This window comes from Lytechinus pictus, chromosome 17 (genome assembly GCF_037042905.1).
Source record: "Lytechinus pictus isolate F3 Inbred chromosome 17, Lp3.0, whole genome shotgun sequence".
Taxonomy (NCBI): Eukaryota; Metazoa; Echinodermata; class Echinoidea; order Temnopleuroida; family Toxopneustidae; genus Lytechinus; species Lytechinus pictus.
The window spans coordinates 9590782-9613800 of NC_087261.1; the positions used below are offsets into that span (position 1 = coordinate 9590782).

Sequence of the window (23019 nt, forward strand, 5' to 3'; positions counted from 1 at the left end):
AAATGAACGGAGGGACTTGCCAAGAAAAGCAAAAGCTTGTAGAGAAGGCAAGCCCCTAAACTTAGTTTCAATACTAATTGTAAACAAACTTTATATACAACTCGTTACAAAAATCGAGACGGACATCTATCTTGTGTGCATCTCTTTTGCACTGTTTGAATTCTAGTACTGTACACCTTCTGTAAACATCTTCTTTGCAGTTCATGAAAGTTTTTAGCATCAGAAACAAGCACTTGTGTATTCATTTGTATATTTTGTGCAATTTAAATCAACAGATTATTTTTGTTACTATCATCATCATAAAGTGATTATTCATTGTTTCCTTCTCTTTCTCTATCTTGTGTGCATCTCTTTTGCACTGTTTGAATTCTAGTACTGTACACCTTCTGTAAACATCTTCTTTGCAGTTCATGAAAGTTTTAAGCATCAGAAACAAGCACTTGTGTATTCATTTGTATATTTTGTGCAATTTAAATCAACAGATTATTTTTTGTTACTATCATCATCATAAAGTGATTATTCATTGTTTTCTTTTCTTTCTCTGTCATATTTCACACGTTTGTACTTTTTTCGCACTGTTTGAATTCTAGTACTGTACACCTTCTGTAAACATATTCTTTGCAGAATTGCAGTTCATGAAAGTTTTTACCATCAGAAACAAGCACTTGTGAATTCATTTGAATATTTTGTGCAATTTAAATCAACAGATTATTGTTGTTTCTATCGTCATTCTTCTTTACTTTTTGTGGACAAAATTTTACTTACATTATTAAAGTTAACATTATGGTCTCAAAAAACTGTTTAGTTTTCATAAAGTGTGTACATGTAGGACCGTGACCCCATTTTGCTGTACAGAACAAAAGATACAATTGCAGATGTACTGTACAGTATTAAGGCCTGCCAAGGGAGACATGAAAATCAATCTTTATGAGCAGGTGGTTTATATAGACAGGTTAATTCCTGTAATGCATCGAAACCTTACAAAGAGTTACGGTTGATCCGATCAACCTCAATTCTATGGAAATCCATCATGATTGTCATAATATTTTCTACAGAAAATTTGAACAATGTCCTTTGTATTAAAAAGCAAAGAGAAGCACACTGAATTTTCAAGAAAACAATGAATGTGGGATATACCTCATAGTTAGAAAATATTTTGGACAAACGTGCATAATGGATATTGACGTTGCTGGCTTTCCATAGTTGTTGATTGGATCAATCGCAACTCAGACAGGACCCTGTATGTAAAGATCACCCAAGGGAGACAAGAAAAGTGGTCCTAATGAGCAGGTGGTCCTTAATGACAGGTTACATGTTTCAATGGAGGAATTTTTTACCAGAGAAACCAAATTTATGGCATTTTTAAAGACCTAGGTCCTGTAACACAAAGGTTAGCGATTATTCGTACGCTTGGTTTTCACGATTGATTGTACATTGTGGTCAGTGCAATCAACGTTCTACGTTGATTGCTATAAGCTTTGTGTTACGGGGTCCAGGTGGTACTTTACAGGTGGCCTCTAAAGCAGGTCTGTCTTTATTTGATGAAGAATCTGAATGTTTTGAACATGAGCCATCAACGACACAGAGGTGCCAAGTAGTACTGATTGTCAGTATGTAGTACTGAAAAATGAGCAGAATGCTGATTGCCTCATCAAACTACTGATTTTCAGCTTTTGAAATACGAAAGCAGGTTTGGCTATATTTGGTGAAGAATCTGAATGTTCTGAAAATTAGCCATCAGCTACACAGAAGTGCTACATGTACATGTACATGTATGTACATGTAGTGCTCATTTTCATATTTACAATTTATTGAAAACTGAGGAATATTGATGGTTTCATGCCAAATACTGAGTTCCAGTTTTATGTGTTGTCCTTTGGTATTCTTTGAGAATATTGATTTCCTCACCAAAATACTAATTTTCAGCTTTTAAAATACAGTGTACTATTCTTGTTCAGAATTGCAGCTCAGACTACATGGAACTTTTTCCATATTCTTACTTGAACTTGATTTCCTATTTCAGGGCCACAACCCGTGGTGGAAGGCAAGCTTGACTGTGAAGCGACGACCATCGTTGTCACCTGGAAGAAACCTAGGGAAGGAGAGATGACCGGATACAGGGTGACGTGTCTTACAAAGGAAGAGATCGAACAGGAGAAGGAGAGTCGAGAGAAGGAAGGTAAAAGCTACAAAATTATGATATAAAGTCTGTTTTACTGTCTATTGTTTATGAAAGGCCATTCATGTAACCCATCATCATAATATGCATGTTGCTTTTTGTCTCAACTGCCAGAGGTGAAGTTGGGACTGTGGGTCAAACTTATATCCATTATTGTCCACCTACTGTATCACAAATGTTAAAGTTTACTGGCAAGACTCTTTTATGACCCTTTGCAACTGGTGCTGCAACACACTTGGCTACTACTGCTGCAATGGCAGTATGCAAGCTTGCAGGTGCACTGAAGGTAAATAGATCTCCATGTTGCGGTGCTGCGAGAGGTCACTGGTAACAAAGGCCATTTCAGGTCATGAAATGTAGGTGTGCATTGTCTGGTAGGATATCCTGGTTCCGTCATGCAGGATGGCAAACGTATTTTACTTTTACATACACCTGTACAAATTCCATTTTATATCCTTTTTCAGAAACTGACCAAACAGGAGAAGAGATACAGAACAAGGTTGACCTTGGGGTCACCAAGGAGGTCAGAGCGGATGTCTTCACCGCAAAGTTCTTTGACCTTGACCCAGACATGGAACATACAGTCCGGATCTGGACATTACTTGATGGTTTAACGAGTGATGTGGTTGAACTGATAGACAAGACTAGTAAGTAGAGATGGGGTGTGAGTTTGGGGTAGGACAGAATTCTTTGACCTTGACCAAGAGACAGACCTTACAGTCAGGATCTGGACATTATTGGGTGGTCTAACGAGAGAAGTGGTTGAACTAATGGACAAGACTAGTGAAGCAGAGATAAGGTTGGGTTTAGTGGTAGGATAAAGTTATTTGACCTTGATCCAGAAATGGAACACTCATTAAGGATCTGGACATTACTTGATGGTTTAACGAGCGATGTGTTTGAACTAATAGACAAGACTAGTGAGTAGAGATAAGGTTGGGTTAGAAGTTGGACAAAGTCCTTTGACCTTGATCCAGAAATTGATCACACAGTCAGGATCTGGACATTACTGGATGGTTTGAAGAGTCAAGTGGTGGAACTAATGGACAAGACTAGTAAGTAGAGACAAGGTTGGGGTAAGGGATGGGAAGACGTTCTTTGATACTTCTGCAGAGACAAGTTACTCATCAGTCAGGATGTAGTCTTTAATGGTTAGATCAGGGAGTGGGTTCAGGGCCCCATTGCATAAAACTTACTATCATAGTAACTTTGCCATCCATTGGTAACTACCATGGTAACGGTGCTCAAAAGCCAATCAGAATCAAGGATTTCACGATAGTTACCATTGAATGGCAAAGTTACCATAATAGATACTTTTATGCAACGGGGCCCTGGAGCAAGCATATAAATGTAAGACTAAGGTGTATTTAGGGTTAGGGTATGTATTCAATTAAATCATTAAATAGAAATGAAGTGATACCATGTCTTTATTTTATTTTCTCTTTCTCTAATCTTTCAGAGCCTGACATTAAAGAAACCGGTGAGTTTACCATTTCCTTACTGCATGTAAATTTTTATATATCCATTGACCACTCGGCCTGTGGAATTATGGTAGTTCAGTTCTCATAGATATATGCCTGGACATCAGATATTAGCTTGGGCTGCAGATTATTTATGCACTTTCTCCACTTCCTGTGGAGTATGATGAAATACAGACTGAGGGTAAAAGTCCTGTGCGGTAGTATTAAAATCTTAGTTGTTTGTAGCTTGTTTGTGGTCTATATTATGGTTGTTCCACTTTATATGTTTGTCATTTTGCCTCCGACGAAGATTCTGCTAGGATCGAAAGCTTAGGCCCCTTTTTGACTTTCTAGTATTAAAATCTGTATTAAGTTTTTCATTAAACTGAAAGTTTACAATTGTATTTCATAAACCAATCAAAAGATTCAAATTAGTCTGTTTCCCAAAGATAAGCCATCTTTCATTTATAGAATTTTAGTGGATGAAAATTGGGTGAAAATGACAGGATACAATGTTTGCATAGCCCCATACATTTTGGATATATGCATGTAATAATTAAATCAAAAGGTTTTTAAAAAAAAGTTCATATAAAAAAATGTTAATATTTCCAAGATATGGTGATAAATCTTTTCAAGCATCAAATTCAGATGAAAAGGATGTGATGTTATTATATGTACACAATTTTGTAAGATGATAATTCACATTATTGAACCATATCCAAAGGCTTTGATATTGAATTTGTAATTTGTTTTTGATAGTAAACCATTGAATCCATTAATAGTCTACTCCACAAATTAAGAATATCTTTATAAGGTTTAAATCTAGGATGCAAATAGGATATCATTGTATTCTAGTCATTAAAACAAAATGGGGATTTTCCCCTTAATTTGAGATATATGTTAATGTACTGTACATGTATAGCATGTGTTCTTGCTACCCGGCAAATACATGTAATCATGTACATGAATATTATTGGAATACAATCATGACATTTCAATAATTCATTCAAAACTTGTTCTCACAGAGGGTGAATGGACAGTAACTGTTGTTACTGATGAGGACTCTAAGCCTTCCCACAATGCCTTGGTGGAAATGATGGTTTATGGGAAGGATGGAAAGTCTGATCCTCTCGTACTCAACAAAGAGAGGAAGGAAGATGGTTGCTTTGAGCCTGGCAAGACCGAAAGCTTTGATGTAAGTTACTCATCATCTCCTTCTTCTGCTTTTCTTCTTTTTCATTTTCCTTCTCCTCCTTCTCTCCTTTTTTTCTTCTTGCTCTCTTTCTCCATCTACTCATATTCTTCCAACTCCATTTCCTTCCCCTCCTCTTTTTTATCCCCTTCTTTTTCTCCTCCTCCTTCTTCTTCTCATTCTCCTTCTTCTCCGTCTCCTCTTCCTTTTCCTCCTTGTTCTCCCAGTTCATCTTCTTCCTCTTCTCCTCCTCCTCTTCCTCCTCCCCCTCCTTGTTCTTGTTCTTCTTCTTGTTCTTTCTCTCCTTTTTTATTCTTCTTCCTTTCTTTATCATTAATATTGTTGTTCTTCATCCCTTTCTCCTCTAATTATTCTTTCCATCTCCTTCTTGTTGTCTCAATTTTTCTCCTATTTTTCTTTCAATCTTCTTGTTTTATTACTTCTTTCAAATTTTACCATGCAAACTGCTATTTTTTTTACCATCCTTTACAGATCCAAGTTGGATATATTGGAAATATCAGTAAGATTCGTATTGGATACCATGATGATGCATCATGGGAAGGTTGGCATCTGAAAGAGGTATGTCGATTGATTAATTATTACATTAATTAGGTCATTTAAATCCATCAGAAATCCAATGTTCTTACATTACGAAATCCTTTTTGTTAATGAGCATCTGAATGCAATGTTTGTCAAAGTTTGATTTGGATTTATAGAAAATTCACTCAATGTGATAAAACACAATTTTGGGCTTGGGGTGTCTTATTTGGCAAAGAACGTGGGTCTCCACTAATGCATTAGGTTGTGTTTAACATACATGTACAGGTATGAACAGTCAGGTTTATGGAAAACCTTGGTGGTTCTTGAAATTAATTTGCTTCCCCCAGCGATTATCTGTTGCCAAAGCCAACAGGTTGAAAATAAATCTTCTGTCTTGTATTCAAGGTTCACATGGAGGACAAACACACCAAAGAGAAACTGGACTTTGCGTTTGACCGTTGGATGGCAAGGGGTGAAGATGACCAAGACATCTTCAGGGAGCTACCAGCGAAAAGAGAAAACCAAGAATCTCTACCAGGTAGTATTTACAGAATATTTGGATAGCATTGGGAATTGGACACTGGGCAAAAGATAGTCTTAAAGTCAGAAGTCATGGGATGGATGATTATTTTACACACCCCGTGCTTTGTGAAAAGCGTTAGAAATGCCTGTAACAGAGACATCTTTGCGGAAAGGCAAACTGCAGTCATCTGTTTGAGTACATATCTTTACGTTACCATCATAATATGTTTAAAAGTGGCCCATTTTTATTAAGTCAATGAGAAGCAGATGGAATGGGCAGTCAACCCAATTTAAATATACCCAGGGGTTGGAGCCACTTGCTCGAGGGTCTGAAACAGGGTTCCCCCCTTTACAGCTCATATGGTTGTACATGTACATGAAAGCCCAGGGGGGGAGGTGGGGGGTTGGGGCACTCAAATTATATTTTGCCTCACAAAACCCTGAATGGGGAGTATAAGGAACCGACCACACGGATAAAATACAGGGTCTTGGGAACTTAATGTATACTGGGCGGTGTAAAAAATACATGTAGGGTCTACGAAACGGGATTGAAGTACGGTGTATGGTGCACGCTAGCACTGTGCATGTACATGTATATGTGGGCACTAGTGGTGCATGGAACTGCTAGCTGAGGGAGTTGTGAAGCCGTGCGTGCAGCTCTCGCATGCGGTGCTCTCGTTGGACAAATTTGGCAGGGGTTGGGAACTGAGATGTTTTATATGGGGGGGTCTTGCGAGCGTGGGGGGGGGGGGCGGCTTCCGAATGGAAATTTTGTCATCCGGAGTATCTAAAGAGCTGAAAATTAGGTCTGAAAAAGGGGGTCATCAAAGCGGCACATCCCGTACCACCAATAAATGTGAGTGCCCCCTCCCCCCTGGATTTAAGCTAGGGTTGTTATTCCCAAAGGGAGCCTGGCTGGCTAGGAGCCAAGCTACTAATCTTGACTTCTAATGTCCCTATTGCTCTAAGGAGAAAATATTTTCATTCATGCTATATTTAAAATCTGTTTCCGCTTTCCTCATTGTGTATTTCATATTTTTTCATAATTTCTCGTTCAGTTGAGGTATACTACGTCACTGTCCACACCGGTGACCGATGGGCGTCGTACACCGATGCCCCTCTATGGGTGATCTTGCATGGAGAGAACGGAGATACCGGTAAAAGAATCCTTTACCACTCCCTAAACGCAGAGGACAAGTTCCTTCAAAGTCAGGTGAGACCAGCAGTCTTATGCCTAGGACTATGGTCATTGTACTATGGATTATTTTATAATTTTTTTTTTTTTTTTTTTTTTTTTTTTTTTTTTTTGGGGGGGGGGGGGGGGCATCTTAGAAGGGTGCACTGAATATAGTGAAGTGGAGGGAGGGGGTTAGGGTGATTTCTGTGAGTGCTACATATAAGTGAATCCAACATATAAGTGAATCCAGCCACCACCCCACCCCCATAGTCAGCATCTATACTGGATTTAAAACCTGGATATCTACTACTTCTACTCCTTACATGGATGTACATTGAAAAATCAGCTCTTTGGATAAAGAAATTGCTTTCATTCCTATTCCTTGTCTGAATGCATTTTACTTGATATGAATAATCATTGAAAATCCTTCTTTCTACTCTAGGTGGATACTTTCAAAGTAGAAGCAGTATCATTAGGTGAGATCACTATGATAGAGATCGGCCATGATGTCAAGGGCTATGGTAAGCTGATTAGTGTCTTATTTTATCAATAGTAGGGAGTTTTTTTCATGAATTTCTGTAATCTGACTGGTCGATTTGTTAATGAGACAAACCCATATTTACCTAATTTACTTTATCAAAAAGATCTAATAGGGCAATTCCATAGAATACATGTACATGTATGTCCATGCGACCCACTATATGTGGGACCTTCATGAAATTCTAGTTTCTGATTTCTTGTTCTTTTGACAGTCTGTACTGTTCTCAAAGGACCACGACTTGGTCAGTTTGTAAAGTAAAGTAAAACTTGAGAAAAATGGGGGTTGGACGTTCAAAAAGGTTGAGCATTTTATGGAATTGCCCAATAGGTAATATGAGCCTTTATCTCTTAGTGGACCATTTTTCTCATAGATTCTGTAATCTGATAGGTCGATTTGTTTATGAGACAAACCCCTATTTACTTTTTACTTGGTCACAAATATCGAACAGGTAATACATATCACAAGTGATTGCATTGACAACAATATACAATCAATCACAAAAATTCAGTCATTTGATTGATTGCTATGTTTTGTGTTTTGGCATCCTTATCTCCAAATATTGTTTCTACATGTACTTTATATTATGGCATTTACTGTACATGTATCTTGTCCTCCATCAAATCATTATTTTGACAATTCACAAAAGGGGTTTAAACCTGGAGGTTTGCGCATTTTGTATGTAACGGCGGTTGATTCAGCGCTTTATTGAGAAAGGCCTTAAAATCAGTACATGATTTTAGGTGCTAAAGGGTGCTTAGTTTCCTGTACTTTTGATTGCACATTTGCATCCATGATTGTATGGTACATTGTAATTCTTATGCTCTATTTCCCATGTACATGTAGGAAAAAAAAAAAATTTCTTGCGATGTTTAAAGTTAAAACAGACATTCCTGTTCAGTGGGTTTTGATTTGTATTGATTGTCTTACAGTCAAGATAAGTACATGTACATGTACATGTACATATACAGATATTATTTTGACTATCCATGCTGTTTTTCTAAAATGTTCAATCTTTATTCCTGGTACACAAAATGTCAGGTGCTGGAATATACCTTGATCATGTGACCGTGAAGGAAGGTGAAGAAGCAGAGAGTGAATATCTGTTCCCTGTTCATAACTGGCTGGATGATCACATTGGGGACAAGAAGCTACATAGACAACTCAAACCTATAGGTAATTACTTCATTACGAAAATACACCGTTTGGGGTTTCACCGCTGTTGGGGTCGCAAACTGCGGTAATAGACCCCATTTTTCGTTTGAAACTCTCATTTCTCATTTGAACATTTCCAAGCCCCGATAAACCCATCTTGGCCAGGTAATCCCCGTTGTCTCAATTTCACCTCCACTGGCCAGTAAAGCCAAGGACGAAATGATAAACAACAGCTGTGCTATTACGTAAGACTTCTCTGCCTGAAGAAGGAACTTCGGAATTAAATTATTGTCTTCGATATTTAATCACGTTTTCAAAGGCATATTGTATTCAGACATCCAATATTAGTCCTTTTTCAATTTCGAACGAAGAAAATCGACCTCGAAATAAAGAAAATAAGCGAATAAAAATTAGGTTATGCTTTGCATGCAGGGACTGCCCTTAAAGCGCTGCGCACACGATGCATTCACCGCGTGTATACACGGAACTCCATAGCAGGCTCTTAGACACGTTGCAATCCATCGTGTGTGACCCCCTGCTGTGCTGGGCTGTCGCGTTATCTTCAGACCGAGGTCAAGAAACAGGTGTTTTGATACTTAAATTTCATTATAGTAGTTGGAGAAGAGAATTGGTGAAAACGATCTGGGGTATAGCCTTCTCAAACGGAGGTATTTCGTCATGTTGATATTATTTGTCATTTTTGTTTCAAGCCCTGCTTGATTGATTTCACCTTTCTGGGGCCCGTTGCAGAAAGAGTTGCAATCAAACGCAACCCTAAAAATAATGCGCAACTCTTTCTGCAACAGACCCCTGGGCTCCCTTGTGGTAAGATTTAGCATAAGTTGAGTGAATTAAAAGATAATCTTGACACCTCTTTTTTCTTTATTTTTCACAGGCAAACAATCAACCAAAGAAAGTGATAAGACACAGGAGAATTCCAAGCCTGAATCACGTAAGTATAATTTAGTGCATTTATTATATTTCATTTCTAATTATATTATTTGTGACCAACCACCCCAAAGCCACCGATTAGTCGCCAGGGAAGGTTCTCTGTTAATAGGCAAAATATAAATAGGTCTTCAAAAAATCCAAGATTCAAAACTTAGCTTGTCTGAAGTAGTACTTATTCATCTTCATACTGTAAAAAAAAAAGGAGTTGTAAAGTTGAATAGAAATCAAGGTACAAGAGTTTTTTTGACACACATTTTTTTGCAGTCTGCTTGGAAGTTTCATTGAAATTGCACAGCGTACACATTTCATGCTTGAGTGAACACAATACTTCAAATGTTGTTTTCTCCTTATTTTCTGAAGCTCTCGCTTTGTTTTCTCTGCATTCAATCAAGTATTTGAGTGAGTTCTTGTTGATCAAGTTTGGTAAATCATATATCATTTTAAAGCTTAGGTTGTGCTAGTTCAAACTAAATAAAAATTTTAAAATTCATTTTGGGTGTCTTATTGTTATTATTGGGGAGGCTGGTCACATTTGGACATACATGTACATGTACACATTTAGATTGTTGTTTAAGAGCATATTGATTAAATGATAATAATAATAATGTGACTTATAAAGCGCCAAATCCACTGTAGAGTGCTCAAGGCGCTTAAAGAGCTAAGAGTTAAATAAAAAAGTTTTTAGAAGATTTTTGAAAGTTTCGACAGAGGTACATTATTTTGGGTTTTCAGTATTATAGATAATATAGGGTATGTTACGATATAAAGGCACTCAGTTGAAAATTATGTTGTTCAGTCCTTTGCTGCAAGAGGCACAATTTTGTAACCAATTGCATGCATCATATATAAATATGAGATTGATAAGATTGATTTTAAGGATAGCGAATTAACTTATACTCTTATAAAAGTTGGAGGCCAACAATCACTTGCAAATTAGCAATTGATTGCAAGATTATGATTGATTTGGGGGATTTGAAATTGTGTGATATTGCATGATAACAAGTTTCATGCGATATCCCTTCATACAATGTATGTGCTATTGCCTTTGTCTTCTGTATATGCTAAAAAAAATTCTGTACTAAAAAAAAATGGTTATACATGTACTTCTGTTTGGTGCAGAGGCTGAGTGATCTGAGGCACCTGATGAGAGAGTTTAGGGTTCAATACCTGGTTTTGGCATCAACATCTATGCCTCCAGAACAAGGCACTTTGCTCTTTCACGTCTCTTGGACTTTGATGTAATGGTCAGTCGTAGTATATGTATTTGTCAATTACAGTAAAGACCTATTAACGTCACACACATTTTTTTCAAATCCTTCAAAATTGATGCATAATATACCCTGCTTTCACCCAAAATCTTTTGCAGAGGGTAACTGGACTGTGTTGATGAAGGTCAGTGAAGACTCTCCGGCCTCGTTCAAAGCCAATCTGTACCTGACTGTGTATGATGGCATCACCGCATCAAGACCGCACCAGATCGCGCTGGATGACGAATTCGCTCCAGGAAAAGAAATTGAAAGCTCGGTAAGAACAATCTTGAAAACCTTTATATTACTGAATTCTGCCAGTGTTGTTCTCACGAGCTTTGTTCACAAACCTTTTGTTTCCATAGGCAATGGGTTAATGACAACCTTGCGCACTTTATTCTGATGAGTTGATTTAATAACCTGCATGTATTTCGCATTTGCTAATGTATTTGTTTCATTCAATGATTTTTATGGGTATTTTTGTTTACACCATAAAGGATTCAACAGATATTAAGGCCACCACACACCTTACGACTGGTCTGCGACCCGATTTTGGAACAAATCGCATTTTGCTCATTTTCTGAAGATGTGAATGGAACATATCATTTTATTTGAGGTTAAAATTAATTGAAATAATAATATTATAACAAATTTGAAAGATTGCAAGTCCTTATTTTGGTGTAAAGTCCAAATTAGTTTCAAATCGTAGCCAATCGTACGACTGCTATGACGTCATTACGACTAGATATTAAATTCGCTTTTATTCTAAGAAGGATGATAGCATAGTCACGAATTTGATCATAGGTATTCGTACGATGATTTAGAACATTACACAGTCAGATATTCCAAGTCTCAATATTAGCATCAAATTCTATTACATTTTATTCTGAAATCGGGTCGCAGACCAGTCGTAAGGTGTGCGGTGGCCTTTAATAACATGCCATTTCCCTATGAAATATTCATGTGTGTGTATATGATACATGTACATGTAGGTCAAGAGATGATTTTTTTAGAATTTAGTACAGCGGAGCTCTAAACCAGCAACTTGCATGTCTTTTGCCCATTTTTTAAACGTTATACAAGATAAAGTGTCCAGAAAATTCCTTTCATGCTTTCTGATCACAATTCATTTTGTATTTTGATAGATGCATTCCACACACCACAAAAATGGACCAAATGTGAAAAGGGCCAATTTGAAAGTTATTTACCAAGTTACAAACTTCTTTCTTATGTTATCTTTTTGAAACCTTATTTTTTTTAGATGAAGACTGAGCAAATCAAGAGCATATCTAAGATAAGACTGGAGCATGATAATTCAGGAAGAGGACAGCTTATTTTCGTAAATACAGTAAGTATTCATGGAGATAACGCTGCCCTATTTTTTTTTAGTAAGCAAGTGACATATTGATCAAAATCAAGTTTACATGTGTTTTGTATGTTTACTGTTTATATATTGTTTCTTTATCTTTCAGGTAAAATTTTATTGAAAATTTTTAATCCAGCTACATGTACCTGTATGAGATATGGTTGGTTAAGTACATGTATGATGCGAATGCATTGACATTTATGTAATGACAGACAAATTTTTCTCTTTTACAGGATATTACAGTTTTATGAATTGTTAACTTTTGTCAAAGTAAGGCAGAATGGGTAATAAAGACACTGTGAAAGAACTTATGTGACATTACTTATGTGAAGAGATTCCTATGTGACCTTTGACCTCTGATTGTACCCTTGGTTGTTCTTTCCTTATAGATCCGGTTGGTTGACAAAGACACTGGGGAAGAGCTAACATACAGGTTGGACTGTAAGCTAGGAGAAGATGAGAAGACTGGTGCATCATCACTGACTAAGGAGGTTCCTACATTGAAAGATGGTCAACAACCATTACCAGGTATGTCTGTAAAACGGGTCACCAGTCTGATTGTTTTTTTTTCCGTCTTGAATATTGTTATTATAAGCTGAAACAAAATTTGAAAAAGTTTGGTTCCATAGGCCCAAGTTCACAAAGGTGATTTTGAAAACCGTCAGCTGAACCCATGGTTTATACAGATTTACTGCATATATTGAAAAAGTCCAATGCTGCTGCATGCTTTTTTTACATTGCGGTAAATTTATGCTTATTGCCATGGTTGAACATGCAATTTTATTCATGAGGTGATTATTCGACTGAAAACAGTGACTGTTCAGACATTAATATACATTCATCATCAATCAATAATTTTTCATCTTCATTTCTTTTCCTTCTTTCTCCTTGATCAGTTGTTGAATACGAGGTGAAGACGAAGACCATAGATGAGGCTGGATCCTGGAGCAACGCCAACGTCTACATCAAGCTGGTCGGGGATGCAGGGGATACCGGTGTGAGGCACCTCTGGAAGCCTGACCTAGAGAATGCCTTCCAACAAGGACAGGTATGTGAGGTGTTCTTGAGGGGGAAGTGCTTATTAAGGTACCGTGTCAGTAGTCTGTGTCGCATCTTTTAGGTGCCTTCTCAAAAGTGAGAGCCTCGTCTTTCAGCCTGATGGTTACCATACTACGGAGCCTTTAAAGTGCCATCGACCTGACGACTTGGGGAGATACTTTATCTTGCCATGTCGACATAATAACCTTATTATGTCGACATGGCGAGATACGTTATCTAGCCAAGTCGACTTATAAAAAGTTATATGTCGACATGGCAAGATACGTTATCTTGCCAAGTTGACTTATGAAACATTATATGTCAACATGGCGAGATATGAAGTGTCTGAGGCCCGGCGAGAGTCCAAATATCTCGCCAAGTTGACATATAACTTTTTATAAGTCAACTTTGTCAAGATAAAATATCTCGCCATGTGATGTCTGAGGCCCGGCGAGAGTCCAAATATCTCGCCAAGTTGACATACAATGTATAACTTTTAATAAGTCAACTTGTCAAGATAAAATATCTAGCCATGTTGACATATAACTTTTTTTATAAGTCGACTTGGCGAGATAAAGTATGTCTCCATGTCGACATATAACTTTTTACAAGTCGACTTGTCGATGGCACTTTAAAGGCTCCGTACCATACTGTAGATTTTTTTGAGATAAAGGTGTTGTTGATGATGATATTACTGATGGTTTCAAAGTGATAATGAGGGTGGACGGTGGGGTAATTGCCATAGTCAAGAGTGAGGAGAAAGTGTTTATGACTTATGATATTGATATAAGTATGTTTGATGCGTTCTAAAATTTGGGTATCATAGAAATTTAAGGTGTTTATACATGTATGTCAATAATGATATTTATGATAATTTTGAAGTGTAAATTAACGTAGTCAAGAGTGTGGGGAAAGTGTTAGTACCTATGATGTTGATTTTAGTATTGATAATGGTTTCCCACCTGTACAATTTGGTTGGGTAGAAATTAGGTGTGTTTTATGTTCAAGATAATTTGAAGTGATAACGGTGGCAGAATGTATCACTGTTGCCTCTCATCATCCTTAATCCCCAATCTCCTTCAGGAGGATACCTTCATCATAGAAGCAGTAGACATCGGCATCCTCCAGAGGGTTCTCCTCTCTCTGGAGTCTGACGAACAAGACGACGCCTGGCTTCCAGAATCTATCACGGTTTCTGCAACCAACTCGCCCCAGAAGTACGAGCTTCCATGCAACTCTTGGATAGGGATGACTACGGATGCCAGTCAGGAGCGAGAGCTTGTGGTAGATGGTGAGTGCTTCAATCACAGAAGATATTGTATTTTGGAAAAAAGACCAAATGAAAAATATGTTGTGAGTGATAAAGAAACTCATTATTTGGAAATTTATGACAACAGTTCTTATTTTTGAGTCATTTTTCCAGTTTTAACACATTTTAGCAGGAATTTGTTATTCTTTGAATTTTGATAAGTTTTGTGCTTTTCTAAAATATGAATATAACCAAAGAACAATGTGTGTTTATTCTGCTCAGAACATTTTTGTTAAACATATTTGATATTTTGAAAAGTACAAGTCAAGGTTTGTTATACATTTTAAGTAACACAGGTGCCATTCAACTGATAGGTAAAATATAATGTACTTTAATTTTTAATTATTTGGGTATGATAATGCTACTTCATTATTATCATTATATTTTGAACAAAAATATGAATCTTAAGAAGAATTTTAAGCCTACATTTTACTTGTAATTTTTATTGTGCACATGACTTTGATTGTGTTTTAAAGTTCATGGCATCCCCGGGCGGATGACTGATGCCAGTGCGTTGTATGTAAACGTCTCTCCCATGTATCATAGATGCAGGCTATGTTACAGTGAAAATCACTCCGTCCCTCAGATAGGACATTAAATGGAGGCCCCATGTAGAGGAGAGTCACCACCTTTGCAAGTTAAGAACCCACTGCACTATTCGTATTAGAGTAGGGGGGAACCCCGGTGTAGTGGTCCACCTGCACTCCCCCAATCAGTTATATCGGGAGGAGAGACCTGCGGGTCATAGTGATTCAGTTCGCTTTTCACCTCCCAAGCAGGCACAGGTGACACCAAAACAGATAATAATAATAATAAAGAGAGTAAAGATACTTCTGATTTCCAGGATTTAATATTCCTCTTTTTTTTCCAAATAGCTGATCAGACACCAGCTGCAAATAATGAAGGAGAATCGGGATCCAAAGGTTCATGGACACTCTGGCTCACCCCCGGACCCGACGATGGAATGGGCTGCAATTCACTTCTCTCAATGATGGCCTATGGGAGTCAAGGATCCAGCAGGACTGTTCCACTTGAGAATGGGGAAGATGTTGGGTCGAGTAAAGAAGAGGAAGGAGGGGAGAAGCTGATGTACCCACCAGGAGTTACCAAGAAATTTGATGTGAGTAAATTGGTCCATGCTGTAATTACTTAGTTTTTAGTTTGAAAGTTTGATAGTTGAATTTGAATTAATTGGAGGATTTTGACTTAACTTGTGGAGGTTTTTGTGGAGGTGTCAAGGTGTAGTGGTTCTGACGCATGTTTCTTTATCACAGGGTACTGGGTTCAAATCCTACTCCATGTAATTCCCATCAGCAATGAATTTATCCATACTTTGCTATACTCAACACAGGTTAGATAAATGGGTACGTGGTAGGAACTCATTCCTTGAAATGCAGTGTGTGTAGCTGCAGCTGCTCTGCTTAAGCCAAGGTACATGTAATTATATTGCATTTTTGTATAGTTAAGAGACTTCTGATAAAGAATGTCAAGCACTACATAAGGAAGAATAATTATTAGCATTATTTTTATATTTCACTGTTGTTTCAGATTAATTTGGGTGAAATTGGAAGCATATACAAGATACGACTCTCTTTGGATGAGAAGGACACAACTCAACCTCAGATGTACCTCAGGAAGGTATGAAAGGTCTTATGTACAAAGTTATAAAAAAACACTGCTGTTGCCATTTTGAAGAATGAATACTCATCAGATATGTCATCAAATACACCCCGTGATTTTCACTGACTATTTGTTATAAGCTACTGAAATCCTTGCATCTGATTGGCTCAGAGCGAATTTGTCTTTGAAATTCACTGACTAGATGCTCTTATGAAATACTCCCTTGTAATTTATTATTTCGAATGGGTTAAATCAAATACTTTTCAAGATTGTTATGATTGCCTTAGAAGTCTTCTCATTGTCATTATGTGTACATGTACATGTAGCAACAAACATGTATATATACATGTATCTCTTACATTGCCAAGGGATTTTGCTTGTTCCCAAATTGTACCAATTAAATAATCAACAAGGCTGGATCTCCAAATCCCTGGAATTTTTCAAAAATCAAAGCATAAATTTTACTTGGAAATAGAAATATGCTTCCCCATGACCTGTCCATTTCATTCATTTATCTTTTTTTTCTGCTAACTTTTTTTCAATGCTAACTTGAGATTTGATTCAAATCATAATCCGTAGCTTTCTATGAAAAATAATCAAATGGTAGCCTGTAAACAGTTATAGATATCTTGAATACAGGAGATTTCCTCTATAGTTTTCCATGACCATATCCTTAATTCTAAGTGGAGTAAAAGTGTCAAGTCCCTTGGGCAACTATAGCTGCCATCTGTTCTGAAAAGAGTTATGCTTGCAAGCATTTAAAAACAAAAATACTATGACCTCATTTCGATATTTTTGTCTTTGTATTTCATTAGATTAAAATGAAAGATAGGGACACAAACCAGGAATTCCACTTCTTTGTCGACCGATGGCTGAAACAGGCGCCCAACGTTGAGAAGGAGAAAAAGGAAGAAGAGAACAAGAAGAAGGAAGGAGAAGAAGACAAGAAGATGGAATCTTTGATCCTTGAACTACCAGCTATCCGACCCGACATAGCACCAGAACCAGGTATGTTTGGCATTTTCCTTAAAGCCCGGCTCAAGCTTTGGTAAAAGAGATAATAATATGAAGCTATTATCTAAGCTTCCAAACTTAAAGGGGTGTTGAAGTCATTCAATATTTTTTTTCAACCAAGATTCTCTGTTAAAATTTGAATATTCAATACCTCTCCTGTCTATGTTTTTATTTTTCTTTAAATAAATGCTCTTGGATCACATATTTTACAAATATTTTTCTTTTTCTCTTTTCTCCTGTGATTGGATATTTGAAAGTTCAAGGAAATATTATAGGTCTATACTTTAATTTGAAGTGCATTCCATATTTGGAAAAGGTTTTATGTAACCTAGTAATAAATTGGAATAGTGATAAATGCATTTGGGGAATTAAACAAAGTCAAAGGCAGACTTTCGTGCAATTTCAGTCCTTTGGGAAAGTACATGTAATAGGACTTATGGAAAGCAATATATTCATGTATAAGTTGGATGTCATTTCTCTTGCCTTTATCACCAGTTGTTAAATACCAGATTGATGTACGGACCGGAGAGGAAGAGAATAGTGAAACATCTAGCCAAGCTTATGTGAAACTCATTGGTAGCCATGGCGATACAGGAAAACGACTGCTCATCTGGGAGGAGGATAAGAAGACCTTCGAGAAAGAAGCTGTAAGTCTTACCCATATGTCATTAACAGAAACAGGGTTTGCCAAATTCATCTATAACTTAATTGAAATAATTGTATTCATTTATTTTGTTAGTTATTGTACACTTTCAAGAAAGAAAGGAAGATGAGAAGGGAGATTGCCGATCTGTGGTGTAGTGCCAGCATTTGGACGAATGTATGGGAAAAAGAGAAAAAGGGGGAGCAAAGGAATGAATAGAGAAAGAGATGAAGAGGATAGAGAAACGGGAATGAAGATACATGTCGACAGAAAAGAAAGAAGACGGAAGAAGAGTTGCATTGACCTGTCTTCACAACATATATCTTATTATGTTGAGCATAGTCATTTTAATTTTTGTGTGGTTGTTTTTTTAGCAGAGGATTGCCTCCATATCAGTATTTGTATATGTATTTTAATTAGAGATTAAATTTCTATTTGATTCTTTATCGCAGCGAGCTACATTCAACATAGAAGCTGTTTCTATTGGAGAAATAACCCAGTGCATTTTGGGTCATGATGGCGAGGAATCAGGTATTTGAGATAGATTTTCTTCTCCTCCATTTTGAAGAATTTTTGGTTTTAGTTACTATGTTAGATATTGAAAAAGGTATTTAAATGGTATTAAGTTCCAAAGGACCAGGTATTTTGTTTGAGATAATTTGTTTTTCAGTTTAAAGAATTGTTTTGTTAGATATAGACAAGGGCTATTAAATGTTTAAAAGCCAAATGATTTTGCTCTTTGATAGATTCTCTCAAATCTTGAACCATACTCACATGCATTTTTGAATGCTTGAAGTTTTTAAGCATTCAGTTCTCTATAGATGTAATGTACATTAACATTTTAGGAAGTATATTTTTTTCTTTTCAAATAATGCAAAATTTTCCTACTCCATTTATACATGTAGATACAGTACATGTACATGTATCATGCATGGAAACTAACGCAAATTTAAATTGAGCTTTCCTTTTAATATTTTAATTTTGTTTTTCATTTCCTCCTTCAATCCTTTGCAAATTCTGTTGTTTGTAAAAGTGGTAGCATGTAATGACTAAAAATTATTGATTAAATTACATTAATCATGTGCCTTTCTGACATACATTGTACATGTGATTTCAAAATGACAATAGTACTTCTGCTATTGCTAAGTTTAACCCATTGTAAGGAGGACCTTGGGGTGTTTCACAAAGATTTAAGTATGACTTCGAGTCGCGCTTAAAGGCCTAGTTGCTTGTGATATAAAAGGCGTGACCACATTGGACAGATCATGCCAAGAGGACGCGCACTAATGCGCATTGATCAGAAAGATTGCGTGTTTCATATCATGTATGCATCGGCATTTAAGTGTGACTCTAATTGGTACTTAAATTTTTGTGAAACACACACCCCCCTTGTTTATGATCTCAAATCATTTGCTTATGTCACATCTAGAATCAGGATGGTATGTGGAGAATGTGACAGTGACAGAGAAGAATTCTGATGTGGACGATCAACCGGAGGATAAAGCCTGGTCATTTACTTGCCAAAGGTTTGTTCCCCTGCCCCTTGCATTGAATGAAGATGGCAATGCCCCACATAGCACCAATATTATAACTATGAGCAATTTCTCATGAGAAGAAAGATGAATACCTCACATTTATTATAAAGTCTAGCCATTCTCTTGTCAAATGTTTTGCGTCATTTGACCTTGGATGGGAATGTTTCCAATTTTTATATTGAAAAAAAATTGTTAGTTGTTTTTCAGATTGATCTCCATCTCCCTTGAATAGGAAAATAAAATCTCAAACTCTCATTTTAATTACACTTAGGAGGTGTTGCAAGAAAATCTTTCCAAACATTTGCAAAGTGTGGTTGAAAATTTACAAGGGATACAGAAATTTTGACTAAAGCAAATCAATTTATAGTTCTTGATATAAAAAGCAGAGACCAGTGATCAAATACAATTAATTGCAAGACTAACAATTGATTTTAGGACATGAAAATGACTTGCAATCGATCACAAGTTTCTTGCAACACCACATAAGAGTAGGACAGAAACAAGTCAGTTAATACAGCGTTTTGAGCAATTCTTTTTTTCTCTCAGGATTAACACACAGGTGTAGTGCCAAAATTTGGGCACAACTTGCACGGAAGTATTATGAAATGCCCAAAATTAACATATATGTTTGTCACCCCCTTGCAGGTGGTTAGCAGTTGATAAGGAGGATAAACAGACGGAAGTTACCCTTGATGTAGACCCGCCCCCTCTAGCCCCTCCCCCTGGTGAGGACACTCCCCCTGACAGCAATGCACCTCCCGATGAGAAGGAGGAGCTTGCGGAGGACACAACCAAACCCAATGAGGAAGACAAGCCAGAAGATGAGGATGGACCGAAAGAAGAAAAACCAGAGGAAGAGAAGAAGGATGATGATGATGATGGTGGTAAAAAGGAAGAATAGACTGTATCATGTTGCCATGGTAACAGGCATGCTGTACATCAAGCTGTTTTGAGAGAAATTAGATCATTTAAAGAATTTAAATAGTTGTGAGTGCACCATCATTGTTGGTGTGATGTTGGACCTGGGCCCTGTTGCATAAAATATATTTTGATAGTAACTTTGCATTTCAGTTGTAATTACCATGGTAACAATGATAAGCAGCCAATCAACATCAAGGATTCCTTACAAGTTACTATTAAATGGCAAAGAAATGATAACTTAACTTTCCTGCTGCAGGGCTTTGGTCGTGGAGGAGGAATGTAATATAACAGTTTTAAAAAAATCATTGCTAAATGATCAGATATTGTTAGTAACTGTTTCTCTTTGGTTTTGGTATTCAGGATTGATTTTTGGGCTCAAGTTGATCACATTTTGTGAGTCCCTCCTCTGATCTGGATAACCAAGGTTCTGTATGGTTATTTGATACATACATATTTATTGAGTACATGTATATAGAATAAAAATTATGAAGCCTACATGTAGTTCATAAGAAACACCACTTGCCTATTATAAACATTCAATTATCACATTGCTAAAGAAATATGTGATCCATTGAATAGTCTAATGCTTTGCTTTGGTGTTTTTAATATGCGTGATGATTATCGCCACAGGTAAGTTGGTGTTTTGTGCAATATGTACATACACTAAATGGTATAAGAATATTTTGATAACGACGCGTATTGTCCAATATGGAGTCATACATGTATGAGCCCTGTACAAAACGTAGGGGAATGATTGCATTCAGCAATCAATCTGTTAAGCATTGTTCATCACAAAACATGATTTTTTTAAATGTGTCCACATACATGTACATGTACCTATGTTGCAATGTTTTATATATACTTATGTACATGTAATATGTGCCTAATGGTTGATGAGAAATGATAAGTTTAGTGTGTAGAATCATTTATACATCTTGATCTACTTTGGTGTTAGACGCAAAGGTTTTCAAACCATGCCTTTAAGACAATCGTGATGAAACGCCTCGACAATTCACCTGTACATATATATACTTATTGTTTATGTTTGCATGATTGTGAATGTTTTTCACATGATCACACATTTTGATTTTGTAGATTATTCATTGCATCATTAACCAAAGGCAATCATTCATGTATTTACATATTCAAAGATTTGAATGACATTGTAGATTTGTATAGAAAAAAAGAGAGATATATATTTTAGATGTGTTGTTATTTTTGTTTGAAGTGATATTTTATCTAGAGATAGCAGTCATGTATTTGATGTACACTGTAAATGTAAATTGCAAACAAATATTTATTTCATTATTATCTGATATTCACAATGAACAAAAGGGGAAATCCCCAATTATGAACACAGGGAAAGCCCCTTAATGAACATAGGTAAATCCCCTTAATGAACAAGGATCAATAACATTTTTTTTTAGAGACTCCCAAGTGAGAAATTATGAGACTGATAACCGTACATTTCATTTTTTTTAAAATTCACATTGCCAATGCAGTAAGGTTAACAATAAAGTGCTGCTTTATGTTATGTATATGCAGGTACGAGATGTGTAGAAAAAAAAGTGATCTTAAATCGACTTGTGTACTAAGTAAAAAAGTTCATGGATGTGGCCATACATGTACAGTTAATGACTACAAGTATTTACATTAACATGTCTTTAATATGTAAAGTACAACGCAAAAACATGTTGCCAGGTCTGTCGAACCTGCAACTGTTATGTTGCGAATAAATGAGTATATTAACAAAAAATTTCCTTCAGATGTGAATATGGTGCATGTACTTAAATGAACTCTTACATGTTTTATTCTATCCATGATTTCTTTTACATGTATCTTGTATATGGTGTGTAGAAAGAAAAAAAAAGTATTCGTAAATATATAAAATGTAGTTGTGTTATTGAAACAATGCATCACAAATTTGTCTTGGAAGATATGCACTTTAGCCAACAGTGCCCATGTATCTGGAATCCAGATGTCAATAATGTCATAATCCTACAAGGGTTGCATTAAAATCCATTTCAAAACACCTTTTCAATTGTTTACATTATAATTGTTTAAAAACCCTTTTTATTATCAATTCGCAAGTTAATTTAATTGAAAACGGATTTGCAAATGTGTTTTTTTAACTCATGTAGGATTATGATGTCATTGGCATCTTGATAAGTATGTATATATGAACCACGCTCTGTTTCATCCTAATAAATAAAACTAAACTGTCAGTCCACACTTCTATGTACAGCTACGTTTTATCTACCTACATGTAATACTAAAAATTCATTGAAAATGATAATACCAAAGAATTCAGTCAAAGGAATTTAATTATTAACCAATACATATGTAATCTTTCCTCTCCCATTTGATGATGAAATTGATCCATTACACAATTTGCCTTCTACAGGATTAAAATAATTCAAACTTGGTGAATTGGATGGCAACTGGCCCTCCATAAAAGTGTGGCTTAAGCTAATCCAGATGGTCAATATAATCATTAATGTGAGAATACCAATCCTTGGTTGATTTCAAGTACATGTATGCATTCAGGGAATTATGACAAATTCTGACTCATATGAACCAAATATGAAGCAAGGGGTTGATTTTATGAAACT

At 36.4% G+C, this 23019-nt stretch overlaps 1 protein-coding gene across 1 annotated transcript in view; it reads left to right on the forward strand.

Moving 5' to 3' along the window:
* LOC129280349 (uncharacterized) overlaps positions 1-22681 on the forward strand; it is a 105183-nt gene extending 82502 nt beyond the window's left edge. Inside the window, exons 51-72 of the mRNA XM_064112195.1 lie at positions 2024-2179; positions 2644-2826; positions 3639-3659; positions 4665-4834; positions 5324-5410; positions 5777-5909; positions 6952-7106; positions 7513-7591; positions 8650-8784; positions 9659-9715; positions 11081-11238; positions 12223-12309; positions 12717-12855; positions 13224-13375; positions 14449-14656; positions 15550-15794; positions 16223-16312; positions 17110-17302; positions 17804-17955; positions 18404-18482; positions 19381-19477; positions 20132-22681. Of these exons, the coding sequence (XP_063968265.1) occupies positions 2024-2179; positions 2644-2826; positions 3639-3659; positions 4665-4834; positions 5324-5410; positions 5777-5909; positions 6952-7106; positions 7513-7591; positions 8650-8784; positions 9659-9715; positions 11081-11238; positions 12223-12309; positions 12717-12855; positions 13224-13375; positions 14449-14656; positions 15550-15794; positions 16223-16312; positions 17110-17302; positions 17804-17955; positions 18404-18482; positions 19381-19477; positions 20132-20387 (3032 nt within the window). The 3' untranslated portion in view covers positions 20388-22681. The remainder of the gene's footprint in view (positions 1-2023; positions 2180-2643; positions 2827-3638; positions 3660-4664; positions 4835-5323; positions 5411-5776; positions 5910-6951; positions 7107-7512; positions 7592-8649; positions 8785-9658; positions 9716-11080; positions 11239-12222; positions 12310-12716; positions 12856-13223; positions 13376-14448; positions 14657-15549; positions 15795-16222; positions 16313-17109; positions 17303-17803; positions 17956-18403; positions 18483-19380; positions 19478-20131) is intronic.
* The last annotated feature ends 338 nt before the right edge of the window (positions 22682-23019 follow it).